At 38.5% G+C, this 23708-nt stretch overlaps 3 protein-coding genes across 4 annotated transcripts in view; 2 read left to right on the top strand and 1 right to left on the bottom strand.

Moving 5' to 3' along the window:
• hycc1 (hyccin PI4KA lipid kinase complex subunit 1) overlaps positions 1–2773 on the top strand; it is a 31020-nt gene extending 28247 nt beyond the window's left edge. For both annotated transcript variants that reach the window (XM_088329041.1, XM_088329042.1), the window contains one exon: positions 1133–2773. In XM_088329041.1, the coding sequence (XP_088185167.1) occupies positions 1133–1599 (467 nt within the window). In that variant the 3' untranslated portion in view covers positions 1600–2773. The remainder of the gene's footprint in view (positions 1–1132) is intronic.
• A 1527-nt stretch (positions 2774–4300) lies between these two features.
• On the top strand, positions 4301–8773 carry tomm7 (translocase of outer mitochondrial membrane 7 homolog (yeast)). The gene is made up of 3 exons (XM_088329040.1): positions 4301–4477; positions 5769–5817; positions 8565–8773. Exons 1-3 carry the CDS (start codon positions 4375–4377, stop codon positions 8578–8580), a joined length of 168 nt encoding a protein of 55 aa, XP_088185166.1. The 5' UTR covers positions 4301–4374; the 3' UTR covers positions 8581–8773.
• A 1178-nt stretch (positions 8774–9951) lies between these two features.
• Positions 9952–13539, bottom strand: il6 (interleukin 6 (interferon, beta 2)). Its single transcript, XM_088327432.1, has 5 exons — positions 13536–13539; positions 13263–13444; positions 13089–13187; positions 11795–11938; positions 9952–10312 (listed from the first exon to the last, which is right to left on the bottom strand). The coding sequence occupies exons 1-5, from the start codon at positions 13537–13539 to the stop codon at positions 10097–10099; spliced, it is 645 nt and encodes a 214-aa protein (XP_088183558.1). The 3' UTR covers positions 9952–10096.
• Between the last annotated feature and the right edge of the window lie 10169 nt (positions 13540–23708).

The following is a 23708-nucleotide window of genomic DNA, read 5'->3' as shown; positions in this document are numbered from 1 at the left end:
TCCTCCCTGTCTCTCTTGGAATTAAACAAATGCTTTGAGAGAATGTTGCAAGAAACCTGCGCTCATTATGGGGTGGTGTTTAGATGCCACCTGCTGGATGACCGCGGTGTTTTCTTTAAAATATTTCTTTTTTCAGTTGAACAATTATCAATGTACGGAGGATTATTGCTGCTACACCAGGAAAAAGGACCATATTTGTAGTTTTACATGAAAACGATTACGTTTTAAGATAATTTTACCAAACCATGAATTGCATCAAAAACGATGACAAATCTTTAAATGGGATACTTTTGATGTAAAAACATGTAAGCTTTCATGTATAACGATTTTTATCATCTGAAAAGGAAATTGTAAGCTATTTAAAGATGTGGAAGTTGTATAACTGGAACATTTGCTACATGGACGTTTCGGGTGTGAACAAAATATACAGAAGATGCTTTTATTTCTCCTTTTCTTTTCACTCTTTTTTAATTTTGTATCTTTCATTTTTCATTTCACTCTCTATTGTTCTCTCCCCTTCTTTATCTTTATCTACCTTTCTCGTTAATCTAGTCTTTTTCTCATTCTCCTTTTTTTCTCTCTCCTTGTCTTTCATTCTTTTGCATTCTTTATTTCTCTCCCTCTCTTTTTTTTCCTCGCTCTCACTATAATTCTCTCACTCTTTTTTCCTCTCACTTTTTCTCATTCCTTCTCTGTCTATATATTTTTTGTCTTTCTCGCTCTCTTTTTCTTCTTTTTTTCTCTATCTCTTGCTCTTTTTGTCTTTCTCTTGTTTTCTCTTGCTTTCTCACTCTTACTCTCTCATTCTGTCTTTTTCACTTCCCATCTCTTTCTTTTATATCTCTTCTTTTCCTTTTCTTCTCATTTTCGTTTTCATTTTCTTTCTCTTTCCTTATTTCTTTTTCCTTTTTTTCTATTTTTCCTTTTCTTTTATCTACTTGACCGGCCCCAGCGAGAGTTTTTTTTTTCCCTACCATGTGGCCACTCTGATAAAACGACTTCGACCACCCCTATTGTAAGGCCTTTTTTTCCTCGGTGTGGCAACAACACACTATCCTAGTAATGGGCTCAAACGGCTCATTCCACTTGGCCCATCACATGTCACTAATTCCCCCTCGTGTCTTTCCACCAGACGCAGTGGATCTGGGTTCCCCGGATGAGCTGATGGATATCTCCGAAGCGGACGAAAGCCCTTGGGCTGGCGCGGCGCCGCCCACCATCACCATCAGCAACAGCGTGACCACATTAAATCTCGGCGTCAAGAAGAAATGCCGCCTGGGTGGGCGAGGAAGCAAAGACAAAGAAATAGTCCCGCCGTTCAGTGCCCGCGCGTCCGGCGATAGCGCCGAAACCACAGCGAAGCGCCTCACGCTCACCTCCAGCCAGTCGGTCCCCAAAACGGGAGCTTTCAGCAACCTGACGCGCACCGCCAGCGCCGTCTTCTCTCGCTCTTTTGAGCAAACGGCGCCAATTGTCACCCCGCCTGGCGGCGACCTCGCCGAGCGCTATTCGTGCAGCCTGCAAGAGGAAGGAGCGGGTTTTTTAAACCACACGCAGCGTTCGCCGAGCATCAGCGTGCACCTGGGCTCGGACCTTTGAGGTGTATTTTTGTTATCGTTTTCGAACCTCCTCGTCTGGATCCTGTGACCTGGAACTGTAAGCCATGATAAGAGTTTTTGTGCGATTTTCCTCCGATGCTCTCCTGTGGCGATTGTTCTTTCTGTGAAGATGAGCTTCCCTTTGCGGATCCCTTCGCTGTTTACTGTCATCTTGTCAGGAACAAATGCAATAGGTACATGGAAGTTCATCTCAAACATTTTGTTCGGACCATTTGTTTTTGCATGCCTTCCCCCAAAGTTTATGAGGGGTAAATGTTGTGTGTGCGTGGGTGCGTACGTGGTCGTGACCTGTTTAATTTTCTTTTTTTTTCTCCAAACATGAAAGTTGCCGATTCAATGAAGGTGTACAATTTTGATCCCAGAAGAAAGCCACTTTTCAAAGATTACACTTTCCTCATAGCAATACTAACCTTATTTTAAGTGTTTGAACGAATATCTTGAAACTTGTCTGTTTGCACTTTTGTCTTGTAACACAAGCACTTGATTTCTTGAAAATCCTCAGTCTTCACCAAGTGTTGATTATACGGTATTGTTGTGATTGGCAATAATGTCAACCCTCTCCCGCGAAGAAATTCAAATGGTTTAAGCCACTAAATCATAACCTGCTCTGCTAAAGGTACATTGTGTAATATTTGACCACTAGATGGCACTGCATTGTCTAATGTAAACCAAAAGTGCCAAATGCGCACAGCGTAGCTGCAAGATGCCTGACAAACATAGCGGCAACTATTGGTATGGATTCCACGAAATACTATTTTTTTTAACTTATGGATATTTCCAAAAAAATAACATTGGTATGATAGTAGTTTATGTATTTCTGGCTCTTTGTTGTTTGTACCACTAGGAGGCACTAAATATTACACACTGTCCCTGTATTACTTGTTTCCCGTGTCCAAGATCAACCCGTTCTTGCAAATGTCACTGCCACCCCTTCCTGGCATAAACCGTCGTCTGTTTGATCTTAATGATTCGATGTACTGTACATAATTTGAATGGACAATCAAACGTGTTTCAGTATGTCCGTTTACAAATTGTGATCAGGTTTGCGTTTGCTGTACATCATACTGTTGTAATATAAATGTTTTTATTGGCCTTTTTATATGTCTGATGTGGCGCAGATCAATGCTTCTGCAAATAAAAGTGTTTTGATTCCAGTTTGGTTTTGTTGATCTTTGATTACTCGTGAAGGATTATATACATTTGACTATAAAGGATTTTATACGATTGAATACAAGTTACATTTATTGAGTGCAATGAAGATTTTCACCGAGTAGGCTTTAGTTCAATGACAGGTCACGCCATTCTGAATGCAGAATATTTTGTCTAGTTCTGTTGCTAACAGGACTATGACGGAGGATGGCAGGCATTGTTTGGAGAAACGCTCTCCGCTGTTTTGAGTTTTCCAGACATCGCGGCGAGGTGGTGGAGCTCACGTTGGGCTTCATTGGCACGTCCATGGGAGGAGCCGGCACACAATCTTGCGGAAAGACATGGGCTGAGAAGAGAAGCTGGAGAACTTCAGAGAGGGCTCCTCTGAGACTCCAGCGACACAAATTCGGCCGATTTCGATGGAGTTCACTTAGTTAAATTGTTAAAGAAATAAAATCTGCCCCCGTTTGAAAATGTCTGCTTTTCTTGTTCATCTTTTCCATCAAGAGACGAGCGCGCATTGTTGGGTGAATGTAGGTTGTGTTTGGTTAATAGAGTCAGATAACTAATTCGAACAATTTGGTAAATGATACATTTTAATATTTAATTCCCAACACTTGTTTAATGCTCATCATAGGTCAAAATCGAGTAATTTGCCTATCTATATCGAAGAGCACCACATTTAAACTAATTCAGTCTCTTGTGGCAGGGGTCTCAAACTGGCGGGCCCCAGGATGAAGACAAATAGCGGAGACACAAATTGACTAAAATGCACCCTATTTCTATTGAAATTAATAAAATAGGGAAATGGTGCTTTTCAAGTCACTGAAGACCTCCCAAAGTGCTTTACAATTTACTTCACACTTACCCATTCACACAATGATAGCGGAGTCAGCCGTGCAAGGCAGTTACCTGCCTATGGGGGGCATTAGGGGCTCAGTGCAAAGGACACTGACATAAAAGGAAAAGAAAAAAGGCAAAAAAGATATTGATTCAAAAGGGAAAAAAGAACCAAGACAAAGTAAATCTCAAGAGAAAAAGAGAAAATCGAATTTTTGACCCCGTCTTTTTTCCCTCTGTAATTCATTTATTTTCATTCTCCTTTAACTTTTGTTACCCTTTTTTCTTTGAACTAAATCTTTTTCCATTCTTAAAGAAAGACTGGGAAAAATTGGAAGAAAATGGTGCTTTTTACTTACTTTCATGCAGTTTGTAGTCTTCCTAAGAGTAATTTTTGGTTGCACTACTTAGTTACAACGACATCTAGCGGACAAATATAAAACACTGTCCTTTTGGGAACAGCAGTTTTTTTGTGTATTTTTTTATCAGCGCTGTTTTTGTGTAAAACCCTGTTCGGCCAAACCTCAATCGGATTCTAGCTTCAGTGGCCCCAACTCAACTGACTTTGATACCCTTGGTGACCAGATACAAGGGGTCCTGCAGTAGTACAGTACTGTATATTATTACAAAAGTCGCAGTTACGTCTTTCAGCCGCAAGGTGACATACTAACTCTCAACTGCCGCACTCTGTAATGACGTATTCTCGCTTCCGCCTCTCCTGGACACCCGGGCACGCTTGCTAGCCACCGACGTTTGCCCCCTAAAAATGGCCAAATTTAGCAAAGAAAGTAAACAGCGGCTGCAGCATCTATTCCAGTGCGGACAATTCGTCATCCGGTGGGGGTTTATCCCCACTGTTTTGTATTTAGGTCAGTATAAAAATGTGAAATAAATTCAGTTGTATCTCGTGTTAGCTACTTAGCATCAGACTCCGTATTAAGTTAGCATTAGCTTGCTAAACTTTAACATTAAGGGTTTTGCAAATGGCTTGCATTTTTTGCACCTCCGATAAAAATATATATTTTTAGGTCCACAGTACACCGTATGGAGTTAAATTTCATGTGAGCTGGGCCAGTATACATACTTATTAATAATATTGATTTTTTTCTAATGCGTTTACCTGGCAGCGGTATCATTGGGACAGACATGAGAAAATAAATTAAAGACGAATAAGCTAATGCAGTGATATTTAGGGAGTTTAGGAACTCACTTTAAAAAATGTGGGTTCATACGGATGCTGGAAATCCCTGAAAATGCTTGAATTTTAACGTAGTGTTTTTAAGGATTTGTTTGAAATTTAGGTGACTTAACTGAAATTGTTCAATGCTCCTCGTCAAGTCTGCTTAAAAATGACCCCAACACTGCTCCTATGGGTCGTACTCAATAGGATAGGTGCATGCTACACCTTTTAGTGCATTGGTTTCCTATCAATTATGGATATTTGTTATTGTCCATTCAAAAAAATCAAGGTACGGTTTCCCAGTGGTAAATCGTAATTAGAAGAACTTCCTGCAACTGAAATTTTAAGCAACTTTATTTTTACCCATTACCCATATAGGGAGAACTTTGTCTCAAAAACAATATATTCGCGATTTACTCAAGATTTAGAAATCTTATGTCTTGATAAATGCTCACACAAAATGAAAAATTGCAAATGTTAGAAAATTGGCTCCGAAAGACCGTAAAAAGTGCTTGAGTTGGCCGTAGTAAAGGTGTACGAACCCTGATAAATTAAAGTGGATACAAATCTATTGTATATAAGAGTTCTGTTAATATGGATATTAAAAAATAATGTTAATTTTGTATAAAATGCAAAAAAGAATGGTTTCTTCTGGAGAAATTTGCAACAAATGTGATATTTGAACAGTACGTTCAAATTAAAATATTTTCTCAAAAGTTTGTATTAAATCTAGTAAAATTGTATAGGTATGTGGAAAACTCAAGAGTTCCCACTGTGACGCCACATCCTGTCTAAAAATTTGCAATTCTCACATTGGAAACACCGAGGAAGATGTCAAACCATATTCGTTACAACAATCTCATGTAGTATTTCCCCTTAAGATGATGTAAATTTAGGATTGGTTTTAAAATCTCTTTACATTTCCTGTCATTGTACGGTTTATAAATAGTTTCACACTTTTTATCGATTTTTTGTTACAGGCTTCAAGCGAGGAGCAGATCCAGGAATGCCAGAGCCATCTGTCCTAGGGTATGACTTGAATACACAAATGCCTGACTTCCTCCCATCAAGGACAGAAATGACTCAGAACATTAGAATGTTGTTATAAAGCTCTTCATAATATGTAATAAAAAGATAACAACAAAACTCATACATTCTGGATTCATGACAAATCAAGTTAAGTATTCCAAAACTTTTATTATTTTGATATACCTGATGATGGTTTACAATGCTGTACTATTTCATTATATTCTAATATTTTGAGGGATTATATTTTTCCACTAAAAATCTGCAATCTTCTTTAGTCAAATTTTATGTTGTCAGGGAGTATTCTACCACTTAGAGGTTAACGCTAGAACTTCAGCTAGAATAAATCTGAGGCCACTTCACACACCACAAAATAATCGCAAAACATTAGAAATTAATCAATCCCAAGTTAAAATGTACACCCAAATTGGAGCCAATATGATTCAATGACGTTTCATAATAAAGTTTACTCAGCACTTTACAATCTGCCAGTCATGTTTTCACTGCCAGAGATGTGATATTTCTGGACAGGATGCAAGTGTCTGATGTTGCAATTTGTGCGTCAGGGGAAAATACGACAGAATTGATGGGGTAGTTTTGATGAACTACTGAGAGGCGTCAACTTGCGTCATCTACAGTTTTGTCAGCGTTTTTTTTTTTTTTTGTTTGTCTGCGTGTGTAAATAGTGGAATAAGAAAGAAACAGTTGAGGTCAACTTACATTGTATTACGCCACAAATTTGGAAAAAAAAACACATTCCAGTCTGTAGGTAGATTTTTTTTGTCTATTTAGTTTAATATTACAATTAGAGTTGTCTTTGATATCAATGTTTTGAAACATTGTATGCAACGAGACTAGACATGGCACTCCAGGGTAAAACATGTAATATAGAGACTTTGAAAAGTAAAAATAAGATTTTCAGGAAGAATAGGCCAAGGAAATAATAATTTCTACACAGTGCTTAAAAACTGGCCCAAGTTATAATAATAATGCTGCAATGAAGAATAATGCATTATAATAATAGTGCAATGAAAATAAGTGCAAACATTTAATAAAATATGCTCTACAAAGATAAATAAAGTGAGGTTTAACTTACATTTGGAAGAGTTATGCGACTTCCTCCTCCGTGTTAATAAGTGGCCGAAAGAAGCGCTCTGACCATTTTCTCAACCGCATCAAGCTTTCTTATTCCACTTTCATTTTAAAAGAAACGGCTCACCTCTTCTTCACACTTTACACCAACCATATTGAATGGATGCACGAGATATTAAACAATAAAAAAGTTTTTAGCGCGCTGGAGATAGTGTAGGCATAGAATGTGAGGTGCGCATGAATGATGTCAGTAGGGTGACGAATGTCGCGAGAGTTTAGTTTTGGAGAGAGTTCGGTGTGTTTACAATAGACGGGTACTGACGGTTGTCGCGCTCCAAAGAGACCGTAAGTGCATTTTTTTCATGAGCGAGGAGTAATCCATTACCCACATAAAATGACACGCTACATTGGTGGCAGCGGTGGGATTACTTGCAGGTGAAGGAGAGACGTTTACCTATGGACTAGGAAGAGGAAGCTGATTTCTTTGGGGTGAATGCTGGGTGCCTTCTCACAGCGCCACACGTCTGTAGCGGCAGAGAGAAGCACCACAGTAATGTCCCGTACACAGAAAAACATTGATCAAATGACAAGATATGATCACTATAACAGTGACGGATAGATATTCCAAAAAGTGCATATGATTAAGGGTGTTTTAATTACTTAAAAATGCATTGTTTCTAAACAAAATACTGTTGCCTCTGTATATATGAGATTTATTCGTTCACAGATCGAGCTCATCTCTAGAATTTTTCTCCTCTTGGAACAAATTCTCCCCATAAAGAATAGCTGAAACCCAATTAATTTGTTTACAGACACACAATATTATCCAGGTCTGCCCTAAATAGCTATAAAACACATCTTTCTTATCTTTGAAACACATTCAAATAGTAGTTTAACATGAAAATACAGCAATAAGATATTAACAAAATAAAATGTGAGTTTATTGTGAGCATTTAGCATGGAGGAAGGTAAGAGGTATAAGGTAAGAGGCATACACCTCCTAACAGAGGTGTATGCCTCTTACAGAGGCGCTCGTGAGGCTTATGTATGGTTCGCTAGAAGCATTTGAATAAGTAGATTACAGTTTGCACATAAGTACAAAAAAGTAACACATTTTGACAGCGTTCACGCACAAACACGTACAGGAGCGTGAACAGATAATGAAGTGAAAAAAACATTCTCCAAATGGCAGAGCTCTCCCATGCCTTTTGCACAGGTAGTGAGAAAACACAAGTTGTGGTATTATTCTCATTGAAAATCAAAATGTAATGAGGAACATTATCACTTGGAATCTCCCTAACAAATAGTGTTGGCTGATTGAATATTTTTCTGGGGCGTTAACTGACAAATGATCACTTCCGACCAATAATTGATGTTATAGTTGGACGTTAAATCTAAAAGTCGTTTTTTTTTGGTTTTTTCCCCGGTTAGCGGTTTGTCATTCACGGCCAATGACTGTCATAGAAGGTTTTGTGATGAACCAATCGACTACACATTAACACATTGATAGCTGTGGACGTCAACGGCAGTGAATGTTAATTTTTTTTATTTGTGTGTGTTATTAAATATTAGACCATGAAAAAAGTTGCATTAATTATATTGAAAGCAAAAGTATGCATCACCATCTGATTGTTAATCACTTTTCCGTTATTTTCCAGTTTACTTTGGGGTTGAGGAATACCGAAATCCACGTCAACATCCACGTTGGAGTCATCATGTTTTTCCACGCTCTGCTCTGAAAATCATATATCATTGTGGTGTTAATACAATATGTTGATTTGGTGATGGATATTTATTTGTAGTGACATATTCTTTATCTAGGATGCCCCTGTTTTCATGTTTTTGTTAATAAATGTCTTACGGTGTAGTATAGTAATCCTTTGGTTGTTGTGGTAAATGAGGACCAGGACCATCGTGAAAAGTGAAATCCGCAAAGCAGGGAGAGCCCTTTATAAAAGTGTCAAACTTACCTCGGGATAACGTCCTTACAGTGTACAACTGACAAAATAACAACTATAGGTCTACAAATAAAAACACAGAATTGCAGATGAATATATGGTCTTTATTGTTGTACAAAAGTACAACAAAATTGGGGGTGGGGGATTTCCCCGGGTTCCCCTTTCAGTGTAAGAAAGCAATTTAAGGAGTGACTGGCTAGCTGCATCTTAGCATCGGTTATTTTTAGGATAAGCCAGTTCTCCATGATGATTAAATTACAACTGTCCCGAATGTTGCAGTTCCCCCGAGTTATAACTCCATGTCATCTGTTTCATGGGTAATGGGTCCAGTGTTGGTGAGATACCTCCTTGCAGGGTTGGCTTGTGAAAGTTATGTCGCGGTCAGGAGCAGGCCAGATCTGCGGCACCGCAATTACCGCAATTGCTTTACCTCTTGACGCCACCTCAGTTTCTTACTGGACCCAATAATAATCTGCAGAACACCCACCAGTAATTACAATTTGTTTGTGCTCTTCTAACTTCCCTCAGGGTCCGTTTTAAGTGATGAATTTATTTTTAATGTAATGAGCCGCTAAAGCGACTAGCTTGTATTGGCTGTTTGTTACGGTGGACATATTGACTCTGTAATTTAAGTTTCATTAATGAGGTTCATTTCAAACTAAAAAGCAAGTCATTATAAATAGGTTTATTCATGTGAACAAATCCATTCAATACAAAATATTTTAAATAAATACATAAAAAACATAAATATTCCAGTATTAAATTCAATACTGTCATCAAATAAATTATTCTTTTTAATAAATAAGGTTATAGGCATACAATAAAGGAATTCAGTTTTTTTTTTTTTACAAACCGATAATGATTCCGTGTGGATTCAGACACCTTAATCCATATACGAAAACTTCCTTTAACACATTGAGTGCCATTGACAATTTCAGCAATCAAACCTCCATCCCTTAACTGTGAGGAAGCTGACTCATTCCCCACCAGATGTGAAAAAGACAATTTCTTCATGAATATTAATCTTCACTCTGAAAAAATAAACAAGTAGCACTCAATGTGTACATTTTTAAGGGGGAGCAGAACATTTCCAATGAAGCAATTGTGTTTGTCCTGACTGAGGGGAGGAAAGAATACGCTTCCCCTAGTAATGTAAAGAAATGGAGGTTTAACTCAATGACACTCAAAGAATTAATGAGTTTTGTCCAATTCTCCTGAGGCAGCGGATGTGATTAGAACAATTTGTGTTGGTCGAGCCTCCCGAGTCGTCCCCTGCGCCTCTCCCTCCGGCTCAGCGCCCTCCTTCCGTCCACCATGAAGATGTAGAGCTGTCGTAAGATGCTGTGCGCTATCATTTTTCTACTGAAAACATCGGCGGTTTCTAGTGGAGCCAGTAGGGTTTCTTCCTGGATGGTGCTCAGGCCAGTGAGCTCTTCTGGTTTTTTCATCTGCAGGGACAGTTTCAAATGACTTAGATAAGGGAATAAGGGACATTCTTGAGAACATAGGGAATTTGCTTTGGGGGGGACTTTTAGGTTTGGTAACAACAAAAGTAGCCCAGTTTGCTGACAAGGGTTCATGCGGATGCTTGAAATCCTTAAAAATGCTTGATTTTTAAAGTTGTGTTTTCAAGGGTGGAAAAGTGCTTGCATTTTGGGTAATTTTTTTGTAAATGCCTGAAATTGCTGCCATGTTTCTCAACGCGTCTGGCTTAAAATGACAGTTCTCTGGTGTCTTTGCCACAGCATTTCTTCCCTTGTGATTAACTGCAAATCTCATTAGTTTGTACAGCATTGTCCCATGAAGCGTTATCGCCCCCTACAGGATAGGTAAATGCTACACCTTAACAGGGAACTATGAAATGTGTATTAGTTCAAAGATTACAGAGGAATTCTAAGCATTAAATATGGGCCATGCAAAAAAAGGTGAAGTGTTTCTCAGTTGTACTAAATAATGGGAAGAACTTCCTGCAACTGAAAATGTAAGCTACATGTTACAGTCATTTTTACCCAACACGAATAGGAGATTTGTCTCAAAAATATATTTGCGATTTATTTACGGTCCAAAATTCAGATGTCTTGCACACACTAGATTTAAAATCACGTGTAAATCTCGGATTTATTTGTGGCTCTGCAAAATACATGATTCACACGAGTTTCTTCTTTAATGGTACTGGGAGATTGGCTTAGATACTCCTCAATAAGTGCTTGAATTTGGCCATGAAAAAGGTGCACGAACCCTATTTGATATTAAAACATCTTGCATCTCATTGTTTTTTTTATATATTCACATGAGTACATTTTTCAGTCAAGTTCATTTGCAGGATTGGGACTGTGAAACATAAACTGCAAAAAAAACAATTTAATTCTTCCTTTATTACTGAAAATTTGGCTAATTTTTATTATTTAATCCAGGGCTCATCAACCTTTTCCAAGATAAGAGCTACCCTTGTTACTTTTTGCCGCAAAGGGCTACTATGTCAGCATACATATCTAAAGTGACTTATGTTATGCAGGGTTCGTATGGGTGCTTGAAATCCTCGTAGATCCTTGAATTTTAACGGTGTGTTCTTTCAAAGATTGAAAAGTGCTTGAATTTTGGGTGAAAGTCTTGTAAATGCTTGAAATTGTTGCCATGTAACACAAGTCTGCATAAAAATGACACTGTCACTGCTCCCTGGTGGCTTCGATTTGCCTTTCAGATGTCTTGATAAATCACTAATATAAATCGCTGTTATATTTGTGGATCTGCAAAATACATGATTCACACTGTATTTCTTCTTTTGATAGTACTGGAAACATGGAAAGTCCCTAAACAGTGTTTGAATTTGGGATATGGTTTTCTACAATTTTGCAGAGAAGGAGAAAAGATGATCCAATACATGCTACCCTTAATGAAAATAAAATTATAATAATGATTCTCATCCATACCTTTTGTTTAATGTTCCAAAGCAGGAGCGCAGTGTAGTGTTTGGCTTCAGACAAAATTCTACTGCCCTGGTAATCTTTCTCCACGATCTTCAGAAGACTCGTGTAGGTAGTCAGACCTTGAGCCAACCTCTGCAGGCATTTCTCCTGAAGTAAAGACATCAAATTCATGTAGGTAAATCCATTACTTGATAACAGTTGCGTTAATTTACTTTTGAAATCTATTACAAGCTGTCATTTGCTTAATTTTAATTTGTTTCAAAACAATTATGAAGGTAAATTTGCTGTAAGTGACCGAGTTTGATGCTAACTACTTTTGTTGTATGAAGGCACTACTAGCTTGCTTACGTTTTTTAACAACTTTTCGTTTTTACAGTCGAATAATTCTGAGCCTAATCCAACAATTCATGCATTTATAATTGTTATTATTATTTGCTAGCTAGCTCACGTTAGCAAATTGATGACAACTCAATCCAGTATTAGCTGTGATTTCATAAAATCCGACATGGATTGGTCGATTGAAATTTTATTTTTTTCAACTGGTTATCATATACAAGGTTATTAGAAGTTGAAATCTCACAGCTTTGATGAAGAATTGACAGAAAAGGGGGCAGGAAAAAGCCTCAGCTCAATTGAAAATATAAAAATGAAATATCTTTTATTTCGGTCATAACTTAAACTTTACATTTTGAACTTGCTTTCTGATGCTCTGTCTTTCCCCCCCTTCACTCAAATGTAGTTTAGTCTTATTGCAATACAAAGATAGATCGATAGATAGATACTTTCTACAATACTGAAATCTCAACATTTTTGCCTTTGTTAACATGTTGAGTCATTAAAAGTAAGTGTCCTGTTAAGAAGTTTTATTCTATTTATAACGGTCAAGCATCCTCTAGTCTAGTGTCTTTAATTTGTTAGTGCCGTTCTATTTGAAACAAAAAGCCAAATAATTTGTAAACCTTTATTTTTCAACTTCTCCATCAAAATGTATTTAGTCATATATCATCCATCCATCCATCTATCATCTATCCATCTATCTATCTATCCATCTATCGTCCAGTGTTGTATCGCTCTATCTCTCTCTATCTTTCTATCCGCCCCTCTCTCTATCTATCTATATATCCATCCATCTATCTCCTTCAGTCCAGTCTTCAATGTATTCATACATTCATCCTTCTAATCCAGTTATATATACTGTATTTATTTATTTTTTTATGTGACTGATTTATACCCCTGATTAAGTCCTGAATGTGTATTTCTTGTTACAAAGTGTGTTTTTCCCCATTCTGGTTCTTACCTTGCTGAAGTTGGTGCTGGGGCAGTTTGCCGGAATCTGAAGTACTTTGTAGTCCTCCAATAAGTGAAATTTGACGTTGTTATGGAATTCCGCTTCAAACTGAAATCAATTTGGCACCAATCAGTATTAAGGACACTAGAAAACAGAATAGATACTTTTTAAAGTTCCACTCACAGCTTTCTGGTGTTCTTTAGCCGTCGCCAGAACGGAGGCCCAAACTCGAGAGGAAGCGAGTTGTTCGGAGGAATCGATGTACTCCTCCATGGAGGGAACGTCAGTGGGGGCTTCTGTGATTGGAGAGCCAGCGACATGGAGTACCAGAAAGGCCAAAAACCCAACGGCGATGATTTGTAAGTCTGTGACGGAATCGCAAGAAAAGTATGAATGGAGGATGGAAAGGGGAACGAAAAGCAGGAAACGGTCACTGCAGTTAAGTCATTGACTTACACATTCTGGAGAGCGAGTTGCGTCGTCGGCCGAGTTGAGATTGCGTCGGTCCGGCGGATCTTTGTCTTGTCCTGTTGTGTCCTCCACATTTTATACTTAACTGACCGCAGGGATTTCCTAACATCTTCCTCCTTTTGAGTATTTTGAGTAATTTGTGTGACTGATAATCCTGTGCTCTCGTTTTGGCCCCTCCTTGACCCTCATTTTTGTTTTCGCTATATTTTGAGCCCCGTTCGTTCATAATTGATCATAGACGAGCACATTTTCAAATTAGTGATTTTTTTTTTTGTTAATGTTTGTTAAAATACTCTTGACATTCGTCAAATTGACTACAAAATCATGTGATTATTGATCTATACATCAAACAATGAAGTCAAGTCACATTTATTTGTGATGCCCCGAATCACAAAATGTCTCAAAGGACTGCTCAGCTGACATGGACACCATCCCCTGATTTTAAACCAACATGCGGGCAAGAAAAACCTCAAAAACGTCAACATAAGGAAAATAAGAAACCATGAGAAGGGGCCTGACAAGTGGTGATCCCCTTTCCAGGATGACCAGGGTGCAATAGATTGAGCATTGGTAACAATATACAAAAAATAGAGAACGTTAATAAAGTTACATAGGTAATTTGTAAACATTTGTCCAGAAAGTGCATGACAGCAACGAAACCTCGAGTCTGTAACAAAACCAATAAAATCGTTTGAAATGGATTATTGACTCATTCATCGCCATAACGTATTTTCAGAAGCATTGTCCCAGAGTGCCAAAACGTAAAAATATTTTTTTGTGATTTATTTTAAAAGAATATGATCAAGGCTTTGGTGCTGCTGATCAGTAAGAATCCAGTCTCTGAGAATGAATTCATTTTGATAAATCAACACTAGATGGTAGGAATTGCTTTTATCAGATTTTCGTTAACACATAAAGGAGCCCCTACTTTCTTGTGTTGCTTTGCTCTCTCTATCCAGCGATTGAGAGTGTGTGGGTGGCACTCGAGTGAAATCGTGTGATCATGTCACTGGGAACATTGAGCGCTAAAAGTTCACATAAGGTTAATGCATATGTTCAGTGTTTTTGCAATAAAATGTTATTTTGCAAAGTGCCTGTCATGATTACCGATATGAATCACCTGTGCCTGCTCATTTGGCGCCAACCACTGCGGGCTCTGATTGGCTCCCTGTCCCTATTTAAATCCAGTCCTGTCAATTCCCTGTTGTCAGTCCATCTGCGAACCTCTGTTTTTATAAGGCAAGCCTTTTTCGACCCTGACTCCCGCCTGTCCCGTTTTTGCTCCCATTTCTCTCCGTCTACGACCGATTTTTATCCCGACCACGTCTGCTCTCCCGTCCCGACTTATGACCCGTTTTTTATCTCAACCACGTCTGCTCTCCTGTCCCGGCTTATGACCCGTTTCTGACCCCGACCACGTTTTTGCTCTCCGGTCCCGGCTATCGACCTGTTTTTCCGTTCCTGACACCGCCATCGCTTGCTACGAAAGATCCACTTCCATATTCGGATCACATACCGAGACAAGTAAGTTTGCTCATGTTACCGCAATTTTAGCTAGCCTGCATTGGCTCCCCTTTAGCTTAAGACGTGATTTTAAGATTCTGTTGGTAGTATACAAACTCATACATGGACTTGCTCCCTAATATCTATCAGATTTAATTTCCCCACATGTTCCTGTCTGCAGCCTTCGCTCTGAAAATGCTGGTCTACTAGTGATCTCAATATCCAGGTTTGAGAGCGTTCTCCATCCTAGCCCCGTGGAATGCTCTTCCCACTAAGATTTGATCTGCAACCTCAGGGGAACTGTTTAAATCTAGGCTTAAAACACACATCTATTCTATAGCTTATAGAAGACCTATATTTTATATCTGCGTATTGATTGTTATTGTAACATCCGTTGCAGCCTGGTCATCCTGGAAGGTTTCTTCATTTTCCTCATGTTGAGGTTTTTGAGTTTTTTCTCGTTCTCATGTAGGTTTTAGATCAGGGGATGGTGTCATAGTGGGCAGCACGGCGGTGCAGTGTTTAGCGCGTGTGCGGCACAGTTCTGAGGTCATGAGATCGAACCTCCTGTGTGGAGTTTGCTTGTTCTCCCCGTGCTTGCGTGGGTTGCTTCGGGCACTCCGGTTTCCTCCCACATTCCAAAGACGTGCATTTCAGGTGGATTGGCCGGTTAAAATTGTCCCTAGGTGTGAATGAGCGAGCGAATTGTCTGTCCCTGTGTGCCCTGCGATTGGCTGGCAACCAGTTCAGGGTGCCCACTGCTTGAAGATAGCTGGGATGGGCTCCAGCACCCCCGCGAACCTACTGAGGTTAAGCGGTGCAGATAATGGATGGATGGTGTCATAATAGTCTGTGGTTTGCAATAATCTGTGGTCTGCAGCCTTTTAAGACTCCTAGTGATTAAGGGCTATAATAATAAACATTACTTGACTACTTTTTTGTAGTGAAGTAAGAAAAAAAAATTCAGATTTAATTACTTGTTTTTCAAAATGTTTATTCTCAATACGTGAACTGTTTAAAATATAAAATACATTAATACAACTATATGTTAATCTTTTTTTTTTCTAGTCGAATAAGAAAAAAATCGTCTACATTTTGAAATTCATTCATTTTTCAAAATGTATATTTTCAGGACAGGAAATGTGCAAAATATTAATTAAATAAATAAATGAAACTATATTTAATTTTTCTAGTGAAATAATAAAAGTTGTAATCCAATTTTTGTATTTATATTTTATTCTTCAAAATGTACATTTTCAATACAGGAAATGTGCAAAATATCAAATAGATAAATATATGAAAAAACAAATGTATAAAAGTATACATTTACCATTTTTAGTGACAAAGATAAGTAAAAGTTGAGATGAGTAATCATTTATATTTATTTTAACTTTATCCCCAAATAAAGGTGAAATTACATTGTTTTTTTTATTGATTTGTTCATGTACTTATTGATTGATTGATTTATAAAACACTGCAGCCAAGAATGTTAAAATATGAAATTAAATAGACAGATTCTGATGGATACTGTAACAGTAATGATATTGACATCGTCGTCAGCATTAAGCAATCTTTCCTCAATCTGACTTTCGTTACAGAAAAATATCTGCCAAAGGTTTATGACTCAGATTGAACTTCAAAGACTCCATTCCAAAAGCGGAAGCCGCTAAGCGTTTTGAAACGCAGCGCCACTTCTTTGGTATTGATAGTTGAAAATAGAAGACAGTCTGACGTGCATTTTTTTAGTAGAGAAAGGAACTTTTTCCATGCAGTGTTGCACTTCGATCTTGACCTTTGATCGAAATTGTTTTGTTTTGCCTGATTTTAGCTGGCACACTTGATCTCCCAATTGTTATTACAATCATTGAACTCATTTACGGGGCACCACGGTGGAGCAGTGGTTAAGGGCGTCCTACCAGCCTTCCCGTGCTTGCGTTGGTTTCCTCCGGGCACTCCGGTTTCCTCCCACATTCCAAAAACTTGCATGTCAGGTTTATTGGACGGTCAAATTGTCCCTAGGTCTGAATGCACCAGTGAGTTGTCCATCTCTGTGTGTCCTGCGACTGGCTGGCAACCAGTTCGGGTTATCCCCTGCCCACTGCCCAGAGATAGCTGGGATGGGCACCAGCACTCCCGTGACCCTACTGAGGATAAGCGGTGCAGATAATGGAATGGAATGGAACTCATTTGCAGTTCTGTTATTTCTTTCTCCTTTTTGTAACCTTTGTGGACTATTTCAACATACAGTGCAAAATGATTCTGCCAAAATAAACCGCTTTGCATTCAGCCTAAAACGTCTCATTTGTGTCTCATCTGACTAGAGCACCTTGTTCCTCATGTTATTTGTGTCAGCTATGTGACTTCTTGCAAACACCAAATGGGCATTTTTATGGTGAAGAGGATTCCTTGTTGACATTCTTCCATGAAGGGTAGAATTATGCAGAGTACGACTAATAGTTGTTTTATGCACAGATTGTCCCACCTCAGCTTGTATGGCTGCTGGTCATCCAATGTAAGCATAGGCTTCTTGGCTGCTTCTCCGATTTGTTTCTTCCATGTTTGGGCCAAAAGTTTAGAGGAACGGCCAGGTTTGGTAGGTTTGCAGTGATTTTATGTTCTCTCTATTTTGATATTACACAGTGCGGGGAAGTGTTAATGTTATGAAATCCATTGGTATCACATTCCTGCTTTGTACTCTTTCACAACTTTATCCCTAACCTGCTTGGTGTGATTTTTGGTCTTTGTCATAATGCTTCAACATGTTGTCTGTTCCAGTGCTTTTAAATGGAGACTAAATGATACACACGTTCACCCTATTTATTATTTGTAGTCATTTAGGTCGTTGTTGGATCAATCAGAAATCATCAGGGAACTCCTGGAGTCAGTTGGCTAAGCTGAAAGAACAGAGGGCCAATATTTTTGCGACACCCACATTTCAGTTTTTTCTGTTGTAAATATAAGATAAGATGTTGAAATAATTTGGTTCCACTTCATGCTTGCTTCTCACAATTTGTTGATTTTTAGAAAATATCAGTTTTTTTAGCTATAAGTGGAGCCTGGAATCTAGCAATTTGAGGGGGCCAATACTTTTGCTTGGCACTGTAAAATATCTCAAGTCACGTCTTGCCATTTTTAGCTAATATTACTCAGTCACTCATTAGGATTACTAAGTAAGAGTGAAAATACTGCAGTTTTGACATTTGTGTTTCTATGTTTAGAATGTTGTAAGAATGGGCATACACACACACGTGCGCATTTCATCACTTTCAGACACGGGAGCGTTAGTTTTATTTATTTCTGCAGGGACACTCATTATGGCGCTCAGTCACCTGTCAGACAACACGGGGGAAAGAGAAAACGTGTAAGGAAAAGTAATGAAAAATCCTTTAACAAAAGTATTTATGGACAAAATCTAATTGACATAACACGGCCCACCACTGATATCAATATAGATTTAAAACAGAAGTATGCACACACACAACAAATAATTATGTTAAAAAGACGTGATGGGGCACAGAGAAACCTTGTGAGGAAAAGTAATGGGGAAAAAAAGGTGCATCCAAGTCAAGTCAAAAGTCACATTTATTTGTATAGCCTTTAATCCTAAAATTTCTCAAAGGACTGCACAAATTACAACCATCCCCAGATCCACAATAACAGGGATGACAATTCTTGTCAATTTGATATCATGGTATTAACTATTTGAAGGGAATGGGTTCAAAACATTGCAAATATACAGTGATACTCTATGGTTTAAAATCGTCATCAGTTCTCATTTCAAGATTTATTTTTGAATTCCAGCCCTTGTTCTCTTCGAATCATGTCAACATCGTTTCTTGTCACGCTTTGCCAGGCTAAATTTGGCATTTTATAAAAATCAATACCATGGGTCCTCGTTTGAGCCTTTATTAGTGAAAAAAATGCCAAAAAGGAAGTTTTGCATGATGTTGGTTTCATCGAAAAGCTCACACTGTTCTCGGAGAAATTGGATGTCATATGTGACTATTTTTCGAATCAACATTCAAATTGAATCCACTGAGCATAAATTATAAGGGAAGATTGTTATTATTACCCATACACAAATGGTAATTTACCCATGTATTTAACGGAAACTGAAGTCTAAAAAACATCAAATTACATATATAATCAAGTGAATTAATTCTCTGAGAAATTATGTCTTTAAACTCAATTGTGTCTTTTGTCACACAAGTAAAAAGTACAGTGCCTAGCAAAAGTATTGGCCCTCCAAGAACTCATGTTGACATATTTCAGGCTTCAAACCTAAAGCTAAATAATTCAAAACACTTTCTAAGAATCAACATGAGAGACACAATCTTGATGTGGAACTAATTTTTTTAAATATTTTGTATTATATTTACAAATAAAATGAAAAGTAGGTGTTGCAAAATATTCCCCCCTGTTTACCCAGCTCAACCAACTGACTCCAGAAGTTCCCTCATGACTTCTGATTGATCCAATGACTAGCAATGACCAACACTTGTGTGTCATTAATTCTCAGCCAATAGTCTGTGCAACCGTTTGAGACTTCTTGTTATTAAGGGATATACAAATAAACATGACTTTATTTGACTTACCGGTAACTCTGATGCGCTCAAAGGCCGGAGACACTGGAGTACAAACAAAGTTAGGTAAAAGTTCAAAGTAGGAATTGGATATAAAAAACAATCACAACACTTATACATCACTCAGAGCACTGTGCGAGCAATATTATCAACATACAGAGCGTATCCCCCTAAACCTTCAGCCCAAACAAGGGGGAAAATAATCATAGAAACAACCAAGAGTCGCATGTTCACATTGGATGACCTGCAGGCATATACAGGGAGTGCAGAATTATTAGGCAAATGAGTATTTTGACCACATCATCCTCTTTATGCATGTTGTCTTACTCCAAGCTGTATAGGCTCGAAAGCCTACTACCAATTAAGCATATCAGGTGATGTGCATCTCTGTAATGAGAAGGGGTGTGGTCTAATGACATCAACACCCTATATCAGGTGTGCATAATTATTAGGCAACTTCCTTTCCTTTGGCAAAATGGGTCAGAAGAGGGACTTGACAGGCTCTGACAAGTCAAAAATAGTGAGATATCTTGCAGAGGGATGCAGCACTCTTAAAATTGCCAAGCTTCTGAAGCATGATCATCGAACAATCAAGCGTTACATTCAAAATAGTCAACAGGGTCGCAAGAAGCGTGTAGAAAAACCAAGGCGCAAAATAACTGCCCGTGAACTGAGAAAAGTCAAGCGTACAGCTGCCAAGATGCCACTTGCCACCAGTTTTGCCATATTTCAGAGCTGCAACATCACTGGAGTGCCCAAAAGCACAAGGTGTGCAATACTCAGAGACATGGCCAAGGTAAGAAAGGCTGAAAAACGACCACCACTGAACAAGACACACAAGCTGAAACGTCAAGACTGGGCCAAGAAAAATCTCAAGACGGATTTTTCTAAGGTTTTATGGACTGATGAAATGAGAGTGAGTCTTGAAGGGCCAGATGGATGGGCCCGTGGCTGGATCGGTAAAGGGCAGAGAGCTCCAGTCCGCCTCAGACGCCAGCAAGGTGGAGGTGGGGTACTGGTATGGGCTGGTATCATCAAAGATGAGCTTGTGGGGCCTTTTCGGGTTGAGGATGGACTCAAGCTCAACTCCCAGTCCTACTGCCAGTTTCTGGAAGACACCTTCTTCAAGCAGTGGTACAGGAAGAAGTCCGCATCCTTCAAGAAAAACATGATTTTCATGCAGGACAACGCTCCATCACACGCATCCAAGTACTCCACAGCGTGGCTGGCAAGAAAGGGTCTAAAAGAAGAAAAACTAATGACATGGCCTCCTTGTTCACCTGATCTGAACCCCATAGAGAACCTGTGGTCCCTCATCAAATGTGAGATTTACATGGAGGGAAAACAGTACACCTCTCTGAACAGTGTCTGGGAGGCTGTGGTTGCTGCTGCACGCAATGTTGATCGTGAACAGATCAAAGCACTGACAGAATCCATGGATGGCAGGCTTTTGAGTGTCCTTGCAAAGAAAGGTGGCTATATTGGTCACTGATTTGTTTTTGTTTTGTTTTTGAATGTCAGAAATGTATATTTGTGAATGTTGAGCTGTTATATTGGTTTCCCTGATGAAAATAAATAATTGAAATGGGTATACATTTGTTTTTTGTTAAGTTGCCTAATAATTATGCACAGTAATAGTCACCTGCACACACAGATATCCTCCTAAAATAGCTAAAACTAAAAAAGCCCCACTCCAACTTCCAAAATATTCAGCTTTGATATTAATGAGACTTTTGGGTTCATTAAGAACATGGTTGTTGTTCAATAATAAAATTAATCCTCAAAAATACAACTTGCCTAATAATTCTGCACTCCCTGTACAGCTGAGATGGAAAAGAAAACCACAAGTAGTACTCTGCATAAATCTGCTGTTCACAGAAGAGTTGAAAGAAGAAAGCCCTTTCTGAAAGAATATCATAAAAACACCAGGTTGGTATTTGCAAGATGCCACATGGGAAACATAAGTAACATGTGGAACAAGGTGCTCTGATCAGATGACACCAAAATTGAAGTTTTCAGGCTGAATGCAAAGCCTTACGTTTGTTGTCAGAATAACACTGCACATCACCCTGAAAACAAAATAGCATGATGCTTTGGGGTTGGTTTTCTTCAGCAGGGACTAGAAAGTTCAGTCAAGTTGATGGGAAGATCGATGGAGCTGTATACAGGTAGGTTCTGGCAGAAAATCTGTTGGAGTCTGCAAGAAACCTGAAAATGGGGCACATTCTTACCTTTCAACAGGACAGCGACCTAAAAATAAAGCAAAATCTGCAATGGAATAGTTCAAAACTAACTATATAATGGTGTTAGAACGAGAAAGCCAATTTCAAGATCCTGTAGAGCATTTGTGGAAAGATTTGAAAAATATTAGCACAAACGACTACCATCAAACTTTAAGGAACTTGAGCCATTTTGTAAGGATGAATTCGGAACATGGTTTTTGTTTCTAGAAGTGCTAAACTTATAGAGACATACAGAAGGAGACTTGTGACTCAGACTGCGGCAAAAGGTGGTTGTACTACGTTTTAACTCAAAGGGGAGCCATATTTTTTGCAACACCTTCTTATTAATTGTATTTGTTATCACACGTTGCTATTGATTCATAGAGTTTTGTATTGTATTAGTTTGAAGCCTGAAACAATACAATATTTTTGGAAAAGCTCTTAGGGTGAGCAATACTTTTGCAAGGCACCGTAAATCCGTGAATATATCACTGCTGTTATGTTTCCCCCTTGTGGTTGACTCTGCTCATTGCATTCATCCGCATTTAAGCAAGATAATAGATAGATAGATAGATAGATAGATAGATAGATAGATAGATAGATAGATAGATAGATAGATAGATAGATAGATAGATAGATAGATAGATAGATAGATAGATAGATAGATAGATAGATAGATAGATAGATAGATAGATAGATAGATAGATAGATAGATAGATAGATAGATAGATAGATAGATAGATACTTTATTCATCCCCGAAGGGAAATTCACTTTTCCAGCAGCATCCCTGAGCTGAGAACAATCGAAAATAACACGGGAGCTGCTGGAGTGGCTGCCATTAATATGCTGCAGTTTACAGGTAATGGCGCCAGATAGCAGCGTTGTTGCGTTTGATGGAAGAGGGTCGCACGTCTTAATTCTCAAGATAATTTCACACAATTTAAATTTTGAATAAAACAGAGGAAAATTGAATTGAAAAGAAATAAATGAATCCATAAACTGATGGGAACATACACAGAGTCACATAGTTAAGATTGTTGTTTTTAAAAGAAAATCAATTCATTTCATGCTAATTGAAAATGAGGTACTGGTTGTTTTAGTTTTTCTATTCACATGTATGTAAACATACAAGTGAAGACATACTCAGATACAGGTACAGCTCATGGAAAACATGTACAGACACGCATAGGTTTTATAGAGTGCTTCGAGGTCCTAAGATTTACCCACAATGCATTGCTGGCGGCCGTTTTGGAAGTCCACAAAGCTTTTCACTTCATTGTTATTGTTCAGCGAACCAGTTAGATTCTACATTGTAATGCCGAATACGTGCGTTATTGTTGGCTGTTGTAGCCGAGGGGAAAAGGGTGGGAAGGGCTTCTTTAGACTTCCGAAGTGTGTTTACAATCAGGGGATTGAAGCTCAGGAGAAAAGTGAACGGCCAAGACGAATGTGGCTGGCAGCTATCAACCGGTCGAATTTGCCAAAGCTTGACTGTGTTCGTGTTTGTTCTGACCACTTTCTGACAGGTAAATTTAATTATTTATGATGTAGAAATAAATTTTAAAAAGGTTATGGGACATGTGTACTTCATGTACATCTGTCGACACCATTCAAGTATGGCTAGGTTAAATACTGTGTGCACAGACACATCCCGAACCCAACCAGACACAAATCTGTCGTAGACTTCCATATTTTTGTAGTATTGAAAATCCTTCAGTTCTCAAAAGGGACTTGGGCGGAAAATAAGATAGTTAACAAGTTCGATGTAAGTCACACACGGCAACAAATCGGGATCAGACTTCCAGTCCTTGTTTTTAATTTTGTAGGGATCCAATCGCGTGCTTGCTTG

The sequence above is a fragment of the Urocampus carinirostris genome, chromosome 2, assembly GCF_059441175.1.
Source record: "Urocampus carinirostris isolate Australia breed hairy pipefish chromosome 2, RoL_Ucar_1.0, whole genome shotgun sequence".
NCBI classification, from domain to species: Eukaryota; Metazoa; Chordata; class Actinopteri; order Syngnathiformes; family Syngnathidae; genus Urocampus; species Urocampus carinirostris.
Note: the sequence above shows the minus strand (reverse complement) of the source record. Positions and strands in the feature narration are given on the sequence as shown.

Bases quoted from the DNA above. Each gene is read 5' to 3' on its own strand.
- tomm7 (XM_088329040.1), top strand. From the start codon at position 4,375: ATGGCCAAATTTAGCAAAGAAAGTAAACAGCGGCTGCAGCATCTATTC. The intron at 4,478-5,768 runs GTCAGTATAAAA...TTTTTGTTACAG, and splicing joins CCCCACTGTTTTGTATTTAG to GCTTCAAGCGAGGAGCAGAT.
- il6 (XM_088327432.1), bottom strand. The intron at 13,188-13,262 runs GTGAGTGGAACT...AATTGATTTCAG, and splicing joins CTAAAGAACACCAGAAAGCT to TTTGAAGCGGAATTCCATAA. The intron at 11,939-13,088 runs GTAAGAACCAGA...TCTTTACTTCAG, and splicing joins CCAGCACCAACTTCAGCAAG to GAGAAATGCCTGCAGAGGTT.